A 22210-nucleotide genomic window follows, 5' to 3' on the forward strand; every position below is an offset into this window, starting at 1 on the left:
AGACAGCTCCAAAACTCTTCATGTAAGTAAGAATTCTTTACTCAAATCATGAATGCTTAACTGATGGGGTGTGTGTGACATATATGCGAAAACCTTTTGAAATTTCTAAATTGACTCATAAAAGGGACACTTTATCATTGCCATACATTGAATAAAGTAAATAAACTCAGAACAAAACTCTATGTAGTTAATAAGCATCCACAAGCGCCTCCAACTCTGGAAAGGCAAGCTTCTCTCCTATGCGGGCAGACTCGAGTGCATCACATCGGTCCTCCAATCTTCCTACATCTACTGGTGTGGAGTTTTTGCCATTCCTAAAGCCACCTCCAAAGTTATGGAAAGCCTTTTCTGTGCGTTCCTCTGGAAAGGAAAGGAAACCTCCAAATTCCTCCACCCCATCAGCTGGAAATCTATCTGCCTCCCCAAAGTTGAGGGAGGTCTAGGTATTCACCGCATTCAGGACTCCAATACTGCAGGTACTTTTAAGCTAATCTGGAAAATTTCTTCAAAGCAGGAGTGTATCTGGGTCCAATGGGTGTACTCCCACCTTCTAAAAAATGACTCCATTTGGACCATCCCCTTCCACCGGGACGACTCCTACATTTGGCGCAAGATTCTCCTCCTGCGCCACACTGCTCTGCGAGCCATCTCTTTCTCTATTGCTGATGGCTCCACATCCATTTGTGATAAAAGACAGAATTTGAGAGAATGCTTGATTGATCGATGAGATCAGCCAAGCCTTATATATATAGATTGAAAAATTACAGCCAAAAGTCAGAAATAGCCCTAGTCATAGCCAGCATATAACTAGGACTACAGTCATAGGCGACATATAACTAGGAATACATAAAACATAATAAAAAATAAAAATAAAGCAGTAAAAGACCAGAATACCCCCCACGGTATTCTGGTGTATCTTATTCAACACTCCCCCTCAAGTTGGAGCAAGAATATCACTCATGCCCAACTTAACTAGACTAGGATGAAAGCCCTTTGCAGACAGTCCCTTGGTGAACATATCAGCAAGCTGATCAGTAGACTTCACGTAAGGAACACAAATAAGGCCATCTTCTAACTTTTCCTTGATGAAATGCCGATCCACCTCAACATGCTTTGTACGATCATGCTGTACTGGATTATGTGCAATACTAATGGCAGCCTTGTTGTCGCAATACAACATCATAGGAAGGCAAATAGGAACTCCAAGTTCTTGTGGCAAACCTTTTGACCAGAGTAGCTCACAAATACCTTGTGCCATAGCACGAAATTCCGCCTCAGCACTTAAACGAGCCACCACATTCTGCTTCTTGCTATGCCAGGTGACAAGATTGCCACCCACAAAAGAACAGTAACCAGAAATAGACTTATGGTCTGGGGAACCTGCCCAATCAACATCAGTATACGCCTCAATTCGCAGGTGACTATGGGGAGACAAGAGAATTCCTTTCCCAGGAGCTGACTTCAAGTAGTGAAGAAGCCGAAGAACAGCCTCCATATGTGAAGTGTAGGGATCATGCATAAATTGACTGACAAGACTAACAGCAACAACAATGTCGGGACGAGTATGAGAGAGATAAATCTACTTTCCCACTAGTCTTTGATATTGCCCTTCATCAACCGGGTCACCCTCCTTTTCCTTGAGACGAACATTGGCATCCATAGGAGTATCTGAAGGACTGCACCCTAACAAACCAGTCTCAGTCAGTAGGTCTAGGATATACTTTTGTTGGGAAAGAAAGATGCCTTTTGAAGATCTGGCAACTTCAATCCCAAGAAAATACCTTAGTTTCCCTAGATCCTTAATCTCGAACTCTTGGCCAAGAAATGTCTTTAACCTGCTGATCTCAACACAATCATTGCCGGTGACCACAATATCATCAACGTAGACTATCAAGATAGTGAGTTTTTTGCCAGCCCTCTTTATAAAGAGAGTGTGATCTGCATTACTCTGCTTGTAGCCTACAGAAACCATTGCTTTGTGAAAACGGCCAAATCATGCCCAAGGGGACTATTTCAACCCATTAAGTGCACGCTTCAATCTACACACCTTTCCTCGATTGCTGTCATAAGAGAACTCTGGTGGAATGTCCATGTATACCTCCTCATCGAGTTCCCCATTGAGAAAAACATTCTTCACATCAAGTTATTGCAAGTCTCATCCAAGATTAACTGCACAAGATAATAATACTCGGACAGTATTTAGCTTAGCGACAGGGGCAAAGGTCTCCTGGTAATCAATTCCATATGTCTGAGTAAATCCTTTGGCCACAAGGCGTGCCTTATACCTATCCACAGTGCCATCCACCTTCTGTTTCACTACAAACACCCATAGTGTCATCCACCTTCTGTTTCACTACAAACACCCACTTGCATCCAACAGTCCGCTTCCCTGGTGGAAAAGTCATAAACTCCCATGTGTTATTTTTTTTCAAGGCGTCCATTTCTTCCATCATTGCTGCCTTCCACTTTCCATCTGTAAGCGCTTCCTACCAATTTTGAGGAATACGGACAGAAGAAAGAGAAGAAACAAAAGCACGAAAAGATGGAGAGAGAGAATCATAAGAAACAACATGAGATAAAGGGTGTTGAGTGTAAGTCCTCACACCTTTGCGAACAGCAATGGGGAGATCCAAAGAAGAAGTATTACCAGGTGGAGAAGTAGGTTCTGGATCCGGAGTTGGCAATTGGACGGGAACTTGTATCACAGTGGATTGAGGCTCTCTAGGTCTGGTCCTACTCCTTGCAAAAACCTTCAAATTTGTCGCATCAATCCTTCGCTGAAATTCACCAATGGTTCTCTAGACTGGGGTGACCTCCCCTTGAGCAGGAATCTCAGGAACCTCCCCCTGTGTAGGAACATCTCCCCCTGAAGGAGAATAGGGAACCTCCCCCTGACGTAGAGGGAAGGATAGGGGAAGGCACACTCGGAACAGCAGGGACAGCAGGGGTAGATTCATCATATACATGCCTAAGAGGGGGGTCAACGGTCGACACATTGCACTAACACTCTTCCCCTGAAGAGGTGGGGGCGAATAGTATGAGAGAGACTTATGGAAGATAACATCCATATTGACCATGGTACGGCGGGCAGGAGGATAGTAACACTTGTATCCTTTTTGGGAAGCAGAGTAACCCAAGAAGATGCAGCGGAGACCACGGGGCTCAAGTTTGCCAGGAGATCTAGTATCCCTAGCATAACACACACACCCAAAATCCGGTGGGGGAACAACATAAAAGGAAGAGCCATGTAAAAGCTCAACAGGGGACTTGGAGGTAAGAACCTGAGTAGGCAGCCTATTAATCAAATAGGCTGCAGTCAGAACAGCATCCCCCCAATAAAAGGAGGGAACATGGCAAGTAAACATAAGGGCCCGAGCCACCTCCAAGAGATGGCGATTCTTTCTCTCAGCCACACCATTTTGGGCTGGAGTGTCAACACAGCTTGTTTGATGTAAGATGGAACTGACCTTCCATATACTTTTTCCCATTGTCACTCCTTAAAACTTTGAGAGTGGCATTAAACTGGGTCTGGACCATTTTATGAAAATGCAGAAAACAAGAGAAAACTTCACTCTTGTTATGTATGAGGTATACCCAAGTGAAACGGGAATGACAGTCAATGAAAGTAACGAACCACCTTTGGCCATTAAGAGAGGCCTTACGACTAGGTCCCCACACATCAGTGTGAATCAATTGGAACAGGGAAGAACTTCTTTTATTAGAGAGAAGATAATTAGATCGTGTCTGTTTGGCCATGACATAAGCCTCACAAAAAAATTCTTCCTTATTACAATGTTTAAACAATGCTGGAAATAAATGAGATAAAGTACTTAAAGGGAGGTGTCCTAATCTAAAATGCCATTGGTGAAGTTCAGAGGAAGAAGAAGATGGCTGACATAACTGAGAAGGCAAAGCCTGTTGCGGTCCATCATCAAGAAGGTACAATTCACCATGCACTCTACCCGATCCTATCGTCTTCCCCGAGTCCAGTTCCTGAAAGACACAATGAGTAGGAAAAGAAGTCACCTTGCAAATCAAAGATTTAGTAATACTATTGATAGAGAGAAGATTAGTAGTAAAGTTTGGAATGTGCAAAACAGATGACAAGGTAAGTGAAGGGGAGCAGCTGACGGACCCCTTTCCTGAAACAGAGGAGAGAGAACCATCAGCAACCCTAACTTTATCTTTGCCAGAGGTAGGGGAATAGGTATAAAAAAGGGTTGAAGAACCTATCATGTGATCAGTGGCACCAGAGTCTATAATCCAGGGAGTGGAGACAACTGATGCACAGTGACCAGCACAGGAAATACCTGAGCGGGCAAAGTGGGAACCTGATGGAGTGGAATAACCGGCAGGAACAGATGTAGTAGATGCAGTGGAAGACTGTAACATACGCCGGAGAGCCTGGAACTCCTCTTGGGAGAAACTATTGTCAACAGTGGGTGCTAGAGTTACACTTTCAGCGTGATTGGCTTTGTTTTTAGGTTTAGCACGACCACGTTTAGCCTCAAAATCAGCAGGCTTCCCATGTAATTTCCAGCACTGGGCCTTGGTGTGGTAGAGTTTATTGCAATGTTCACACTTGACAGGCTCCCTGGTAGGGGCAGCAGCAGTAGCAGTGGCAGTAGCACTAGTGTCAGATGAAGGAGCTTTAGAACCAGCAGCCTGTAGGGCTGATCTTTCAACTGGAGGACCCAACATCATTGCAGCCCGACGTGTTTCCTCAGTAAGAACATAAGAGAAGGCCTGCTCCAATGTAGGGAAAGGCACCCTACCAAGGACTTGCACACGGATGGGATCATAATCAGCATTAAGACCAGCCAGGAAATCATAAACACGAAACTTATCCACATAGGCTGAAGAAGCAGTAACATCAGCAGCTGTGGTGGGCTGAAAGGGAGCATAGTGATCTAACTGTTGCCACAGACTTTTGAGGACATCTAGGTACTTAGTAACTGACAGCTCCTTTTGGGTAGTAGAATGGAGCGTCTTCCGGATGTCATACACCTGTGCATCATTCCCCAATTGTCCATAAGTGCCCTTAGCAGCAGCCCATATCTGTGCGGCTGTGTCAAGAAGAAGGTACTGGCTGGAAAGCTCCTGTGGCATGGAGTTTAAAACAAAAAACATAACCAGTGCATCATTGGCAGCCCATCGAGTCTTGGCAGGGCCATCTTCAGTAGGCTGTGTAGAGGTGCCATTAAGATGTCCACTGAGTCCTCTACCAGCCACAGTCAAGGAGAGAGACCTGGCCCACATGAGGTAATTGGTGCCATCGAGTTTAATGGAGGCAGCATATGGGAGGAATTCTGTCCAGGGCTGAGAATCACCTCTAGAGTTGGTCGTGGTAACTTCTGAGTCCCCCATGGTGTAGATAAAACCTTGGCAGCAAAACAGAAAATATAGATCTGATATAGAAGGTCGATTGATCCCTACGGCAGCACAAAAAGCTGGTAATATAATGGCAGCAACAAGCAGCCCTAAATCCCAAAAATCGATAAGCAGGGTTTTAAGAAAAACCCTGGAAGAGAAAATCGATTGGGATTAGGGGTCTTCAAAAGCTGAGAAAATACCGTCGATATTGACTTGAATGTAGATGAAGATGCCCTCCAAAAACAGCCCACGCAGAGATAAAAAAAACTACCCAAATCGACAAGGGTCAGGATTTTTCAAAAAACCCTGAAAGGAGATCGATATGGGGAAGTGCTTCAATGCTTGGGAAGAAAAACCTGTGGTAGCAACTGTCCAAAAACTGCAGTGATGGATCCCAAAGAAGAAAACCAGCTTCAATTTGCAAGGAGAGACTGATCTTCAAGAGGGGAGAACTAAAAAAAAAATCACAGAACCATGGGCAGCAGCTATCGAACCAAAAAACTTAGAAAACCATCAATTGAAGAGGTGATTTATTAGGGCAGCATCTATATCACAGATCACCTCATTAGATCTACCCTAAGTTGGGAAGAGAAACAAGGAAAAAAGTGGAGAAGATCGAGTAGGAAGGGGGGAGGGGAAGAGGATTGAGTGGAAAGAGAAGAAAGGGGAGAACAATGGAGGGGGGGGGGGCTAAGAAACAGGCTAGATCAGAGAATGTAGCTCTGATACCATGATAAAAGACAGAATTTGAGAGAATGCTTGATTGGTCGATGAGATCAGCCAAGCCTTATATATATAGATTGATAAATTACAGCCAAAAGTCAGAAATAGCCCTAGTCATAGCCAACATATAACTAGGAATACAGTCATAGCCGACATATAACTAGGAATACATAAAACATAATAAAAAATAAAAATAAAGCAGTAAAAGACCAGAATACCCCCATGGTATTCTAGTGTATCTTATTCAACAATTTGGCTTGACCCCTGGCACCCTCTTGGAGTTCTCTACAACCACCTTGGCCCCAGGGCAATCTACACCTCCGGCATTCCAAAGGACGCCCCCCTTTCTTCCATAATCTCCCACGGCTCTTGGTCCCCCCTCCCCCCTATCCCCATCCTCTCCTCGATCTGGCCTTCCCTCCCCCCCTTCCCACCCCCTCCCCTTCCCTTGTTGACAAGATTACCTGGCTCCCTGCCTCTAATGGCCTCTTTAGCTTCAGCTCTGCCTGGAATTTTGTCCGCCCTCAAGCCCCCCCTGTCCCCTGGCACAAACTTGTTTGGTTCAAAGGCCACATTCCTTGCCATAGCTTCCTTGTCTGGAGAACCCTCAACCATTGCCTCCCCACCCAAGCCTTCCTCATCCATCGCAGAATCCCAGCTCCCCCCACCTGTACCCTCTGTTGGTCCGGCTCTGAAGACATCGACCATCTTTTCTTTGCTTGCCCTTTTTCCCAAACAATCTAGAAAAAAGCCCTTTCGTTTATTTGGCCCCGTAGCAGGAGACCCCTCCCCTTCGAAAGAGAGTGGCTCTGGTTGACCAGAACTTTCCCTGGAGGCACTATCTGCGATGCTATTGGGAAGCTCGTCTTTGGTGCTGCGCTCTATCACATCTGGTTGGAGAGAAACCTTCGGAGATCGACTACCAACTCTAGATCTTTCGACTTGATTTGGAAGGCCATCTCTTTTGATGTTTCTACGAAGTTGCGTTTTCTTCTCACAAGTCTCTATTGGATTCTCCTAGGAATAGGCATATTGTTAGCGCCTGGGACCTTGATAGTTTCATTTTACAGCCCACCTCCTAGCGGGCTTGTGGCTTGTTCCCCACCCTCTCTCCCTTGTACTTCTTTTCTTGCCCACCTCGGGCTTTCTTTGGTAATACAATTTTTTATTCACCAAAAAAAAAAAACTCAAATGCTTAACTACTAATCTTGTGTATTGACTTCACTCCCACTTTATGAGCTTAAAATTTAAGTCTGTTATAAAGAAGCTCAAGAAAATAGAAGGCACAACCTATAATATAGCTACCCACAGCTTGTTTTCAGCCCATTGGACTGCCACCAGTCCCTTGTGGGCCTTCTAGACTTATGTGTAGGCCTCCTTACGGAGTCCACCTCCTTGGCCAGGCCATGGTTTAAGGTCTGATCCAATATTCTTGAAGGAATAGGTTCCTCCAAGTACAAGGATTTGCAGTAGCAACATGAGAAATCCTTCATTCAATTTACTGCAAAATGCTTATAGGCAGCCCTTCTTATAAAGTGGCTGGGAGGGTTCTAGACTCTCATTGCAACTTTCACGCTTGTGAAAAACTATGGTTCAACTCTTTGACTATTTAATGAACTATACAGTGTCAAGATCTTACTCAACCATCAATGAAATTTAGTTGTTGACTGAAACATTTTCTTTTAAGATTCTACAACTTTAGATAATATCTATAACTGACTAGGTAATGCTTCTCATATTCCTCATCCGTGTTAATTACTTTTTGGACCCATCTTTGGCTGAGATTTGGACTGGATTAAATAGGACTGGTTTAGACTTGTCCAGATAACTCCTAAACATGAACAAACGTATCCCAGCTTCTAAATAACTAGGAATTCTAGTAGCCTTTTTATTTCTGGTCTCTCCTATAAATTTTCGGCTGGTTTGATTTTCATCAGGTGTCAAGTGGGATGATCTTTGTTTGACAAATTGCTGGAGATTGACAATAATGGCTGTAATTGAATTCATAAATTTAGGAAGAATGTATTCATAGTTTTCGCGGCATCTAGGCGACCCAAGGTGTTGGAGGGGGCCTGGACGCAAGGCGACACCAACCAAGGATCGGGATCACGGTTTTAGACCTGGTTTAGGTCAGGCCCGAAAGTGAGACGTGCCGGATCTGATTTGGAGGCTTTGCCACTGGGCCTCCCTGGGTTGAAACCCAGGGTCGGAACCCGGGTTTTGACCATGGTTTCGTTTCGGGCCTGGCAGGGCCCGAAACTTAGACAACTCGGAGATTTTTGTCAGTTTTGATCGAAACCTACAACCATGACACCAACAAGGCGACCAAGGCTCCTGGGCGCCTTGACAGCTTTGAACGTAAATATGTAATGGAATTCACTTTTCTGTGCAGGTTATGGTATTTCTATTTCATATACATGAAATAAAATGGTGACAGATTTAATATTTAATTACAATATTTTTGAGTTTTCTTTTCTTTAGAAGTGTTTATCCTTGTACTCAGCTTACATCAAATGCTGTTGAAACAGATTAAAGTTTATTTCACTTTATGCTTTCCCACACCATGTGTTTTTTTCCCCTCTTTGGTTTTCAACATTTCTTCATTCAATTCTACTGGATTCAGTTTCACACTCTAAAATCAGTTGAATTCTGAAGGAATTGTGGCTGGATTTTGTGAATCAACAAAATATTTTATTTTATGCAGTTCTCCCAGTGCAATAAACTTAGTTTTTAATAAGTTAGAAACTTCAGCATTTAATGACTCAGTAGGTCTTTCATTCTTTTGCAGCCACCTGTTGGAAACTCATGGTTGGGTTCTCTAATTGGTACCATAATTGGAAATCTCAAGATTTCCATCAGTAATGTTCATATTAGATATGAGGATTCTGTCAGGTTAGTAGGTGGCCAGAAGTTTGTTTGTACTTGTTTCTAATTGGTGATTCTGTATCTCTTAGCGTGTTTTCTTCTTTTCATTTATTGTTTGATTTGCCTTTCCTCATTAATTTTTAGTCACTTTTATTTTTTGCAGTAATGCGGGACATCCGTTTTCTTCAGGAATTACTTTAGCAAAGCTTGCTGCTGTAACAATGGATGAACAGGGTAATGAAACCTTTGATACTAGTGGTGCATTGGATAAATTGCGAAAGGTGAGCTATGTTGTTTATATTGAACGTATACTGCTTCTCCAGTAAAAGAATGAAACTAGTTCAGAAAGTGCCTGTAAATTTTATTGTTGTGGAAACATAATGATGCAAAGGATCTTACGGGAAAATTAAGTGGTAGAAACTGAGATAAAGAGGAGAATTTTCTCATGTGTCATGTATGCATGGACAAAATCACATTAAAAGAGTTTGTCCTAAAAAGGGTGTACCCAGTGCAGAAGGCACCCGCCACTGCGGGGTCTGGGGAGGGTCATAATGTACACAGTCTTACACTCGCTTTGCAGAGAGGCTGTTTCCCAAATTGAACCCGCGACCACTAGGTCACAATGGAGCAACCTTACTGTTGTGCCAAGGCCCACCCTCTAAAAGAGTGTGTCTTCTAGTATGGAAATTCTATTGCAGATCCACTCCCGAGTCCTATCAAGAGTCAGGTGATGATGGCTTTCAATGGCCAAAGATCTTACACTACACCAGATGTTATTAGCTTTCTATTGTCAGTTATGTACTAACAAATCATTTACCTAAGAAAGTAGGAAGAGAGGACTTTAAACTTTGACATAAAGCTTTCCTGAACTTGTAGTCTACTAAAGTTTGCTTACTGCCCCCCCTCTTGGTTTGGGTTAGGGTGGGGTGGGAAGGACTTTATAGCTTTCTGGCCCTCAAAATGGTCATATTCCTGTAAGTTAGATGATTTGTTTTTTATGCATGATCCTGCATTGTAATTGTAGGACTTATACTGGATATGATTGTGTGCCTAAGTCTTGTTTCCTGATGGATGTTTAGTCTCTGTAAATTTGTAATTATTGTGTTTCAATGGGTATATACATAGTAACACTCCATATTGGTGTTAAAAATTGTAAGAAATTATATGTCAGAATATTGAGAGATCAAACATAAATGAGTAGAAAGTTATTTTTACTGTAAGAGCTGTCAAACAATTACTTGCACTGCCTCTTTCAAGTACCTGTAACAGAAAAGAACACACAATAATATCATTTTCAAAACTCAAAATAGAACAATGGGGATTCATTTCAAGTGGGACTTGATTAATCCCAAGAGGGACTTGATTAATCCAAAAGAGAGTTGGATTAGTCTCATCTTAAGAGGGATTTAATTAATCAAGAGAGACTTGATCAATTCAACAGGGACTCGATTCGTTGATGCCCTAAAAGGCTAAAGCCTCCTCTCTATTTATATAGGGGAGACATTAAGAGAAGACATTTAAAAAAGTGGCATTAAGAGGATGAAATAAGAGCAAAAAACTGAAGAGATTAAAGGCTTTAGGAGCTTCATAAAGAGACATAAAATGTCTCCAAAAAACTGAATAAATAAAGTATTAAGAAGCAAAGTTATAATGAAACTTATCTTGTATTTAAACAAATATTTAAATCTATTTTGAATCTTAATTTGATTTAAAACTCATTTAAAACTAACAATTCTCCCACAAGATTCAAAATACCGGTAAAACACCAAAACAAAAAATAGTCTGAGCACATTAGAATGGTATGACACATCGTTGCAATTGTCTTTCGGACTTGAATCTACACTAGGTCCGATAAGCCACACTACAGAGTAAGGTGAAGCCAGACTTCTTGAACCTTTCCTCATTGGTGTAGCCGACTGACTTACCATCCATATTCTACCACCCGATGTTGTAGTCACCCTTTTTTATATTATGGACATTTTGGCCTTATCCCCATCTTGGAGTCATGAATGTTTAGAGAATTTGCCCGTAAAATTCTCATCAGAGGCGGCCTCACCCCCTACATCCACTTATAGGTCAGCTCATTGTATGCATCACAGTTAACATATCCCCATGTGACATGAGATTTGGCTGATTATGAGTCTTATAACTCATCTTCCTGGTCATTGTGGTGAGTACTATCTTCTACATCTAATCCGAAATAGGTATATTATGATAGTACTAGTTAAGTCATCCAGTGACTTCGTTTTTACCCTTTGAATCTAATTCTAGGGATATTCTATCACATAGGTAGGGTGTCCATCACCTTGACTTATGACATGGACCTTAGGCCTATTCCTTTAGATGGATAATGAATAACTTTGGTGAGCTGAGACTTTATAGGCACGTTTGCTACATTCCTCTCTGACTTTAAAAAGTCGATATCAATGGTACCATTATTTATATATTCCCTCATCAAGTTATGTCTAAGACATATATGTCTTTTCTTACCATTACAAATCTTGCCTTTAGCCTTTGTAATGAATGCCTAACTGGCACAATGTAGATATATCAAAGGCTCCGGCCTATGCCATAACAGTATATCTGCTATTAGATTTCTTGGTTATTCGGCTTTAAATCTAGTCTTTTCCAAAGCTACAAATTTAGCTTCCATGGTGGAACCTATATCATAGGTTTTTTTAACCGATTTTCAAGAAATCGCACCACCATCTAAAGTGTATATATCCATTAGTAGCGTGACTTTCCTGTGAATCAAATATCTAGTTAGTGTCAAAAAATCTTTCAAGATCAATTAGGTTACCACAATAATGTAAACTATAACCCACAGTACCTTTTATTTACCTTAACAACCTGATAAAATATATCAATGTTCTGTTCCTCAATTTTTGGTACTTAGGCTTAGTTATCCTATAGTAAGTGTAATAGCAGGTCTATTATATTGCAATTTACCAAATAAGAGATATACCAATATAATTTTTTTAAAATAATGGCTCAACCTTATTTACTTTGCGAGCGATCATCAACAATAAAAGGTGTCTTCTCAGATTTATAGTTATAATGGCCATACACCTATTTATTTTATCAACATAATGGGCTTGAGAAATTATCTCGTATTATCCTCTGGGGATTTTAGTTTCTAAAATCACATAAGCTTTTCCCATGTCTTTGAGACTTTAGGAGGTTCTCTGTTGTTTTCATTACATCTTGTCTAGTGCCCATTATGAAACAGTTTTCTCATTATTATGCTTTCTATTGACACACCTATCATTACATGGAAACCATAAAACATTATCAAGTTCCATGTCATCATGTAGGTGATAACTTTAAGCCACATAAAAACTTTACAAGTTTACACACCTTGTGATCATAGTACTAAAACTTGCGAAATTTCGGTCGAGATATCGAATATTTTGAGTATCTCGACCTGTCCGAAACGAAACGCAAGTCTGATATGAAAAAATGCAATATTTCGAATATTTCGGTGAAATTTCGATCATCTCGTTTCGAAAATTTCGGAAATCTCGGTCATTTTTGGCATTTTACACCCACAGAAAAATACCATATTTCGACGAAATTTCGGTATCTCGGAAATTTCGGTCAGACTGAAACACCGAAACGAAACGAGATTTAGTACCATGCTTGTGATATTTGTTCAGGAATGACACAACCTTTAAGTTGTTAAATTTAGTTTTGCTTTTGCTTGAGGTCTTGAACTACTGGTCTTACTTCAAAATTTACCAAGTGATCCATCAAGTTTTAATCACAATCTAAATATCAATTAAGCATATAAAGCCTTACCACTCGACTAATTTTAACAATTATAGAGTTTAATTCACTCTAATTGCTTTCTTTCACAACATTAGGAGAGATTACGTACTCTTAATAAGTCAGAGGAGTCTTTGTGTTTACTTTTCCTTAGTTGACCTTCATCACCTTTTAGAAACATTACCACTTGGTATTGACAATTTTACAATCATAGTACAATAATGTGTATACTATGAATTTTAAAATTCCCTACATTTCATAGTAACTCAAGTACTTCAAAATGTATGCTCACAGTATAACCAAATCATACATGACCAATACTACATGTCCTCTAGTATGGAAATTCTATTGCAGATCCACTCCTATCAAGAGTCAGGTGATGATGGCTTTCAATGGCCAAAGATCTTACACTACACAAGATGTTATTAGCCTTCTATACCACTTATCTACTAACAAATCTTTTACCTAAGAAAGTAGGAAGAAAGGACTTTAAACTTTGGCATAAAGCTTTCCTGAATTTGTAGTCTACTAATGTTTGCTTTCTGCCCCCCCTCTTGGTTTGCATTAGGGTGGGGTGAGGTGGGGTAAGGGGGGGGGGGACTTGAGAGCTTTCTGGCCCTCAAAATAGTCATATTCCTGATAAGTCAGATGATTTGTATTTTATGCATGATCCTGCACTGCAATTGTAGGACTTATACTGGATACGATTGTGTACCTAAGTCTTGTTTCCTGATGGATGTTTAGTCTCTGTAAATGTAACTGTTGTGTTTCAAAGGTTATATACATGGTAACATATTTGTCAAATGGCTCCAGGTGAGTGGTGCAGCTCAAATAGAAAATTTTAAGTTCTAAAATAAAATAGAAAATAAAAAAAAGTACAGGATAGCAAGGTCCTGGGAGGACCACTTAACTTTGGGGTCTCTTGAGGACTCACTCACCCAAAAGTGGGATTCACTTACCACAAGAAATTACATTGGAAACAAACTCTCCTTTTCTTTACAAGACAAAACACGCACACACACACACACACACACACACACACACACACACATATATATATATATATATATATATATATATATATAAGAAGGTAAAGGAGCTATTGGAAAAAATCCGTTGAAATGTAGCAGTTGAAAAAGAGCCGTTGGAGAGGGAGAGAAAACCGAAAAGTGGAGTATGCTGACATTATCAGTGAGTCAAGTCAGAAGCCAGCTTCCGTGAAGCCTAGGCGGAACTTACTTCCCTCTGAAGCACAATAATTAGGCAGGGCCAAGACAAGTGACATATTTCATAGCCCACGCCATATTTTTCTTGTATCCTTTATCTTATGTAGTGTTATGGAAGTCAAAATAAAAAATATAACCTGCGGTAACAAAAGATATGGTAGCAAACTATAAGGTTAGAAATGAGAAGTGGTTAAGATTCATAACTTGTGGGGTGCTGAGTACTCTGGTTTTAGATGCGGCACCTTGATACATACTGCTGCCAGTCGCGCTTGAAGCACAAGGCCTGTTTTGCTGCCTAGGTGGCTCCAGGACACCTTGAAAACTGCATAGTAATGTCATAATATAAGAAGGAAGTTAATTCCTGTTGTATTTGTGAGTTGTGACATAATTTAAATTTGATAATATGATTTCCTTGGTTCATTATTCTGTTGTGCAGCTCCCTTTTCTGCTTCAATATTTTAAACATGTCCTGGTTACCTAGACTGAAGCATGCATTTATTCCTGTTGTAGTCTTTGCAACTTGAGAGGTTAGCTGTTTATCATGACTCCGACAACCCTCCCTGGACGATTAAGAAAAGATGGGAAGATCTTAGTCCGGAGGAATGGATTGAGGTTAGTCTTTGTGTTTGAAATTATTGTTTTGTGCCTTGATGTATGCCAGAGTAGTGATACTTGGAACCATCATGTGATGTATCTCTCTTTGTAGATATTTGGAGATGGCATTAATGTACCTTCATCTGATCGTGGAGTGGTTTCTAGTTGGGCTTGGAAGCGCAAATATTTGCTCTCACCCATCAATGGAGTTCTCAAATATCATCGTCTAGGAAAACAAGAAAGAAAAGAGCCAGAAATTCCTTTGGAGAAGGCATCCCTTGTTGTCAGCGATGTTTCTTTAACGATTACAGAGGTTATCTTCAATTGATTTTCCTTGATTTTTTAAACTTTTTCTTATGCATCCTCTGAAATTTATTTATCCTTTTATCTTGCAGCCCCAGTATCATGATGTTATAAAACTTATGGAAGTTATCTCGAGATATAAGACACATGTTGATGTTTCTTACTTGAGACCCATTGTGTCGGTTTTGGAGGATCCTCATGTTTGGTGGCTTTATGCTGCTCAGGCCTGTCTACAGCAAAAGAAAATGTGGTAATATATATAGTTATAAATTATGGTGATATTTGTATTTATAAACAACAAAACCGTATGAGAAATGAGTTGGGAAAAGACTTTGTTGAGGTGAGTTGTATATGAGGAATGAAAGAAAGATGTGTAAATTTCGAGGGGAACTTTGTTGATACAAAGCATTGACTATTCTCACTTTCTTTGAAAAATTAGTATTCTTGTGGGATCTCTTGCTAAAGGCTAAAGCTGGTGTAATTAGAAAACTTCAGAATGTGAGAAATTCTCTTGCCTAAAGATTTCGGTCTTTTTTTGTTTTTGGGTGAATAAGAATTTCATTACCAAAAGGAAGAAAAACAAGGGGCCCCGAGGGAAGGAAAAAAAATAGAAAGCACAGCCCAAGCATAGCTAAAGGCCAGCTGTAGCAACAAAAGAAACATTAGATAAACCCCAGGAATCAACATTGAGCCTGTTCCTTGGGGTGTCCGAGCAGCAAGAGGGAGGAGCTAGCATTAACTTTGCTTTGATTTCGAAGGAAATGGAATCCCAAATCTTCTGGTAGGAGCGAGAATTGGAGGTCCAGTTCCTGATATTGCGCTCCATCCAAATGTGGTTGAGAGTTGCACAAACAGCTAATCTGCCTACTGTGTCACAAATAGATCGGCCCGCAAAGGTCATGTCAATCCAGATCCATTCCCTTGAGAAAGGGAGAATTCTTCTGTGAGAAGGCCAACACTTGGCAAGATTCCTTGCCAGAAAGGGAGAATTCTTCTGCAGTCAAAGAAGAGGTGATCCAAGTCTTCAGAATTGTTCCAACAGAGGCAGCAAGCAGGAGAGACTGAGATCTGCCTAGCGCGGAGAAAAGCCTGAGTGGGAGGCATTTGGTGAAAACTGTATGTTAGTTATCAAGAAATGCAATTCAAGTCAAATAGCCTTATTGATGCAATATTTGGGCTCTATAATGTAGTCCTAGATTGGTAGAAGACCAGCTAGGAGCCAGTAACCCAGGATCTGCTATGAACGGGTGAATTGGCAGGGTCAAAAATAGGTATTTTGATCAAATTAGTGTTAGGGTTTGATGTGTGGGTTATGTCAAGTTGATGTAGGGGAGTTTATCAGTGAAGGTCCTGAGATGTTTTGATGGAGTTAGGTATGTAAACTTGAATGGGCAGCGAGGTTAGGGTTAGGGTTTCGGGATTTTGAAAAGAGGAAAAGATGGATTTTTCCTTTGTATGAGAGGAGAGTTCGATCCAAAAAAGGAGGGATTTTGTGGGCTGGTTTGGTCTGGGCAGAAATTAGGTATTGGGAAAAGTGAAAATAAAAAGGGGGAATATTAGGGTTTGGTGGTTTAGAGGATTAAAAGAAGAAAGGTTAGGGTTGGGATGAATCAAACTCACTGTATTTGCAGAATTTCCTTGGCAGCAGTTTGTTTGATTGAAAAACTTGAATAAAAATTGAATTTTTAACTAGAACTTGAAGGAGATCTTCAAAGAACTTGAAGGAGAGCTTCAAAAGAACCACCAATGCTTCACACCGCAAGGTGTCGATTGGATCAAACACTAATCCCACCAACAAACCACCTGGGCTTCCCACCGCAAGGTGTCAATCAGATCAGACACCAATCCACCAGCCTTGATCAAACACGAGACAAAAATCTTCAATGGAGAAGAAGCGCACCAAAAGCTTTTAATATCAAAATTCGTCTTCAATACTTGTCCCCCCCTTACAGCCTTACATAAAAGTCTCAAAAATAGACTCCTACACTAAAAAGGAAAGGCCTAGCCCAATCCTTAACCCATTAGATAACCTAAACTGACTAGGAAACTGAAATAGACTCAACAGAGTCCTAATCCAGCCCAACTAGATACTTAAATTAAAGTCCTAGAGAATTAAAAAAAGAACATTTTAACTTCATTTAAATTGAACCACTGGTCAAACCAGTATTGGACTGGTTCAATTTAAAACATAAAATAAAACTATGGGAAATAAAACATCTAATCCCGTATGCAACCCAATAACCCATACTTTAGGTCCACAAAAGTGACCAATTACATCGAAAACCCATGGGATCAAAGGCCCAACATGTATAGAACCCAACCATAGACTTATTCCTAATAAAACAAGCCTATTTCGGTGATGAGTCTGCATCAGTTCCCTCTAGGTTGAAAAAAATTCATCCTCGAATTTTGCAGTGATGAGAGGGAAACAACATCTTAATAACAACTTTGACCATTCCCAAACAAAACTCTTGTGATGCAGGAACTTTAGGAATAAAGTCTTTAAGCCGTGAAGCTTTCTCTTCAGAGAACCATGGTGGCATAACAAACTCTATGTGCTCGACTTCTGAATTAATATCAATTGCGAATGTCGTATTCATAGAGTCCTCAATGTTGGTAACTTTCTCATCGAAGACTTGAGACATATGCTCCACCTCTTCAAGAACAACATCTTGAATGCCAATGATTTCCTATGGAGTGTTGTCAACCACCTCTTTATCTTCTGCTGTTTCAGCTTGCTCTACTTTGATTTCTTCGACATTGACCTCTTTAGTAGAATCTTCTACATGTTGACTATCCTGTGGAGACTTTATATATATATATATATATATTTTGGGTGGATAAATAATTCATTACCAAAATCCCAAAACATGCAGGAAAAGGAAGGGAGGGAATACACAGGAGGGAGAAGGAAGGGGTGGGGGGATAGTACACAGCTCCTGGCCTTAAGAGGAAGGGACAGGAGGCTGGGTCAGAGAAGCAAGTAAACCCTAGGAGACAACAACTGAACGATGAGGAAACAAGTTAAGCTTTGAGCTAGCATCAAAGAAGATGGCTTTCCAAATCAATTCGAAAGAACAGAAGTTGGAGGCCCATCTTCGAAGATTCTGCCCCTCCAGATCTGAGAGATGGTGGCAGCAAACACAAACTTGCTTGGTGTGTCACAAATAGAGCTACTTGAGAAGGTCAAGTTCATCCAAAGCCACTCCCTAGAGAAGGGGTGGTTTCTTCTGTGACTAGGCCAACAGCTATGAGCTATCCTAGGCATTTTCCAAACCGAAGCTGTGAAGGGACAAGAGAAGAGAAGGTAGTCAATGTCCTCCTAACCATTCCAGTAGAGAACACACAAGGGGGAAACAGGCATCTGTTTACGGAGGAGGAAGGACTGGATGGGGAGGCAGTGAGTAAGGGTTTTCTAAACTATGAAGCTATAACAAGGGATATGACCCTTGAATCAAGCTGTATTATGCCAAAGGACAGTAGGGGCACAAATTCTAACAAAATCCCAGGCAGGAAAAAAACTAAAGAGGCCATTAGAGGAAGGGAGCCGGGAAGCAGAGTTAGATAAGGAGGTAGGGTTGTGCCGAGGGGGGGGGAAGGGAGACCCAAACCGAGGAAAGGCCAGGGGGAGAGGTGGGATAGACCAAATACCATAGGAGATGATGGAGGCAATGGAGGATAGCTTAGGAATTCCGGAGGAGTAAACCATCCTCGCACCAACAACAGAAACGAGAACGCCCATAGGATGCTAGTGATCTAGCCAGAGGGAAGAGTCTAGAGACGATGACCCTAAGAGCAATGGGTCTAAGGAGGTGGATTTTGCGTCGAACCCAGGAATAGTCTGAGGACTGGGAGGTAGTTCATAGAGAATCCTTCTTGCGGGGGTTTGAGTATACTTAATTGACCCAAATACTATCATGTTTAGACGTGATTTTCCAAATCAACTGGAGGATACTTGTGATGTTGAAATCCTTGATCCTTCTTAAGCTGAGGCCTCCCTCATCTTTGGGAAGGCAAGTGGAAGCCCAACGGATATGATGGAGGAATCTGGAGGTTTCGGCACCTTTCCAAGCTCAGCTGCCACCATGTTTCATCCCCTCCCCCCCCCCCCAAAAAAAAGACAAAAAAAAAGAAGAAAAAAAAGAAAAAAATTGGGCTTGGGCTCTTCAAGCAAAAATACAGGTGCAATTGCATTAAATATTTGAAATAAAAAGAAAAATTCTTTACAATTTTTTTTCCTGCAGCTTCTTATGTTAGAACTTGTTCTTACTACCATGGTTTTAAGTATCCTAGTGTATCCGACGATACTAACCGATACGTATCTGTTGTAATATGGGTTCAGGGGTAATAGTGTCCCTTGTACCTATAGTGTCTAGGTTCATTATGCACATGTTAAATGTGTTAGTTGAGTGTTGAGCAAGTCATTCATTCACGGAATTCTACATGGCATCAGAGCCAAAAATATTCTGAGAATGTGGGAATTAATTTTTATTTTTCAATATTTTCTCCTTCTCTCTTCTCCAACATGATTCTGCCCCAAGGAACTAGCACTGCCAGCCCCTCCACCACCTAGCGCCACCTCCGCCAGCCCTGCTAGGCCCTCTACCTCTACCGCAAACCCTCGACAGGCCCACCACACCCTTCCGCCAGGCCTCGTGGCCTTTCCTTCCCTTTCCGCCACCTCCACCAACCTTGTAGGTCTCTCGCCCGAGAGGCTTCTCCCTTGCTGCCCCTCTTATACATCCCCTTGGTGGTGAGTTGACTCCCACCGAGGGTTTTTTCCCTTTCCTACATATGTTTTGAGTTTCTGATTTTTTTTTGGGAGGTTTATTTCATCGTTTTTTTTTACCAGCTACCATGCCTGACATTTCCGAGACCTCTTCTGCTTCCTCTGGTTCTAATGGTTCATCGCAATGTGACTTTCTTCTGTTCCCGGTGAATCCTATCAAGTTGAATGGCCACAATTATCTTTTATGGTCTCGCTCTTGGTTGTTTGCTATTGGTTCCTGTGGTCTCTCTGGCTACATCACGGGCACGCAGATTAGGCCTACGGCTGGTACTGCACTTGATCGATGGACAAATTTCAATTTTCTGGTTATGTCCTATCTGGTAAATTCCATGGAACAAGACATTGCCGGGCGTTATCTCCTCCTTGATTTGGCTGCGAAAATTTGGAAGACAACCCAGGACACCTATTCCCAGGTTAGGAATGCTGCCCAATGTTATGAGCTCCGTCAGAAGATCCATTCTACCAAGTACCTAGCAGATGGAGTTATCTATTTCTCAGTATTACAATACAATGTGTGCCCTTGGCAGCAGGTGTATTTTTTGGGCACATTTCGTGCTACCACTAATGTTGATGCTATGGCCTTCCGGAAATGGGAGGATGGTTTACGTGTTTTTGATTTTTTGGTTGGCCTCAATACTGAGTTTGATCACATCCGATCGAATATTTTAAATAGGGATCCACTTCCCACTCTGGAGCAGGCGTATGCCATCCTTTCGGCTGAAGACAGTTGGCGTACAGCCATGGTTCATCCTGTGACTCAGGAACGATCAGCCCTTGTTTCTGGTTCCTAGCCTTCCCGTGGAAATTCTTATCGTCCTGCTACTACTGATCGGCCAGCTTGTGATCGCCCCCCGATTAAATGCGATCATTGTGGGAAGGAATGGCACACCAAGGATCGATGTTGGAAGCTTCATGGTCGCCTTGCAGATACTCGGGGGCGTGGGAATGGTGGTTCCAATCGGCCCAGTAATACGCGTGCTCATTAGGCCGCAAATGAAGACCAGCCTGATCAGTCTCTTTCCTCAGTAATGGCTGAATTACACAATCTACGGGATATGGTGAATTGCTTGGACACATCTTCTTCGGCATCTGTATCTCCTTCCATGGCTGTCTCGGCTCTATCTCTGCCTACCCCTTCCAATCCATCTTCTTCCACATGTATTTCATTTGGTGGGAATTGCACCTTGGTCATGCCTAATTCTTGGGTTATTGACTCCGGGACAACCGAGTATATGACAGGTTCTTCGTCTATTTTTTCCACATATTTTCCTCTGTCTGGTCATTCTAAGGTTCGTGTTGTTGATGGGTTTCTATCTCCTATCTCGGGAAAGGGATTTGTTCAGTGCACTTCCTCTCTGACTCTTTTTTCTGTGTTACATGTTCCTAACTTTATTACTAATTTGCTTTCCATTAGTAGCATAACTAAGGATTTAAATTGCAAAGTAATTTTTTTCCCAATTCATTGTTTATTTCAGGACTTGGAAACGAATGATACGATTGCATGTGGTAAGGTGGTTGGTGGTCTGTACGTGCTTGACGATTCTCGGACAGCTTTGACATCTCAGCCGGCATCTTCTACTTTTGATTCTGCACTATTTGAGTTGAAAAATTGGCATCGTTGGTTGGGCCATCCACCATTTGGAGTTTTATCTTATTTATTTCCTAGTCCAGTGAAGCAATGTAATAAACACAAATTTTCTTGTGATGCTTGCATTTTGGCCAAGCAAACTAGAAGTATTTTTCCAATTACAGATAATCGAAGCTTGATTCCTTTTGGTTTAATCCATTCTGATGTATGGGGGCCTGCCCGATGTGTTTCTACTTTTGGTTTTAGATGGTTTGTCACCTTCATTGATTGTTTTAGCCGGACAACTTGGGTTTATTTGATGCTTAGCAAGAGTGATGTGTTCAATTGTTTCCTTTTGTTCCATAAAATGATCCAGACCCAGTTCGATGCCAAGGTGAAGATTCTTCAATCAGATAATGGTAAAGAGTATATGAATGGTGCCTTTTGCTCGTATTTTGACAGCCACAGGATCATACACCAGACTTCTTGTGTTAACACTCCTGCTCAAAATGGGGTGGCTGAACGAAAGAATAGACATCTATTGGAGGTTGCTCATTCTCTTATGTTTTCTATGGCTGTGCCTCCTCGTTTCTGGGGTGATGCTGTACTCACCACCACTTATCTCATCAATAGGCTTCCCTCTCGGGTCTTACATGGCAGCTGTCCCTTGGATCTGCTGGTTGGGAAATCCACTTTTACTGTGCCGCCAAAAGTATTTGGCTGTGTCGTGTTTGCACGAAATCACCATGTACACGGCAAGTTTGATCCCAAAGGGTCACAATGTATTTTGCTTGGTTACTCAGCTTCCCAGAAGGGATATAAGTGCTATCATCCTCCTACAAGAAAGGTGTTTGTCACCATGGATGTAGTTTTTCGGGAGTCTGAGGCTTACTTTCCGCAGCCAGTACCTCTTCAGGGGGAGATTCTAAGTGGTGAAAAGGTCCCGCTGATTGCTCCTCTGGATGTTGAAATACCTACTATAGAGGATGTTTCGGTTGAACTAGA

The 22210-nt window shown here is 41.5% G+C and overlaps 1 protein-coding gene across 1 annotated transcript in view; it reads left to right on the forward strand.

Moving 5' to 3' along the window:
- Window positions 1-22210, forward strand: part of LOC122672780 — a 254565-nt gene that overhangs the window by 20789 nt on the left and 211566 nt on the right. Inside the window, exons 7-11 of the mRNA XM_043870268.1 lie at window positions 8885-8988; window positions 9125-9242; window positions 14463-14564; window positions 14659-14859; window positions 14942-15099. Of these exons, the coding sequence (XP_043726203.1) occupies window positions 8885-8988; window positions 9125-9242; window positions 14463-14564; window positions 14659-14859; window positions 14942-15099 (683 nt within the window). The remainder of the gene's footprint in view (window positions 1-8884; window positions 8989-9124; window positions 9243-14462; window positions 14565-14658; window positions 14860-14941; window positions 15100-22210) is intronic.

This window comes from Telopea speciosissima, chromosome 8 (genome assembly GCF_018873765.1).
Source record: "Telopea speciosissima isolate NSW1024214 ecotype Mountain lineage chromosome 8, Tspe_v1, whole genome shotgun sequence".
In the NCBI taxonomy this organism is placed as follows: domain Eukaryota; kingdom Viridiplantae; phylum Streptophyta; class Magnoliopsida; order Proteales; family Proteaceae; genus Telopea; species Telopea speciosissima.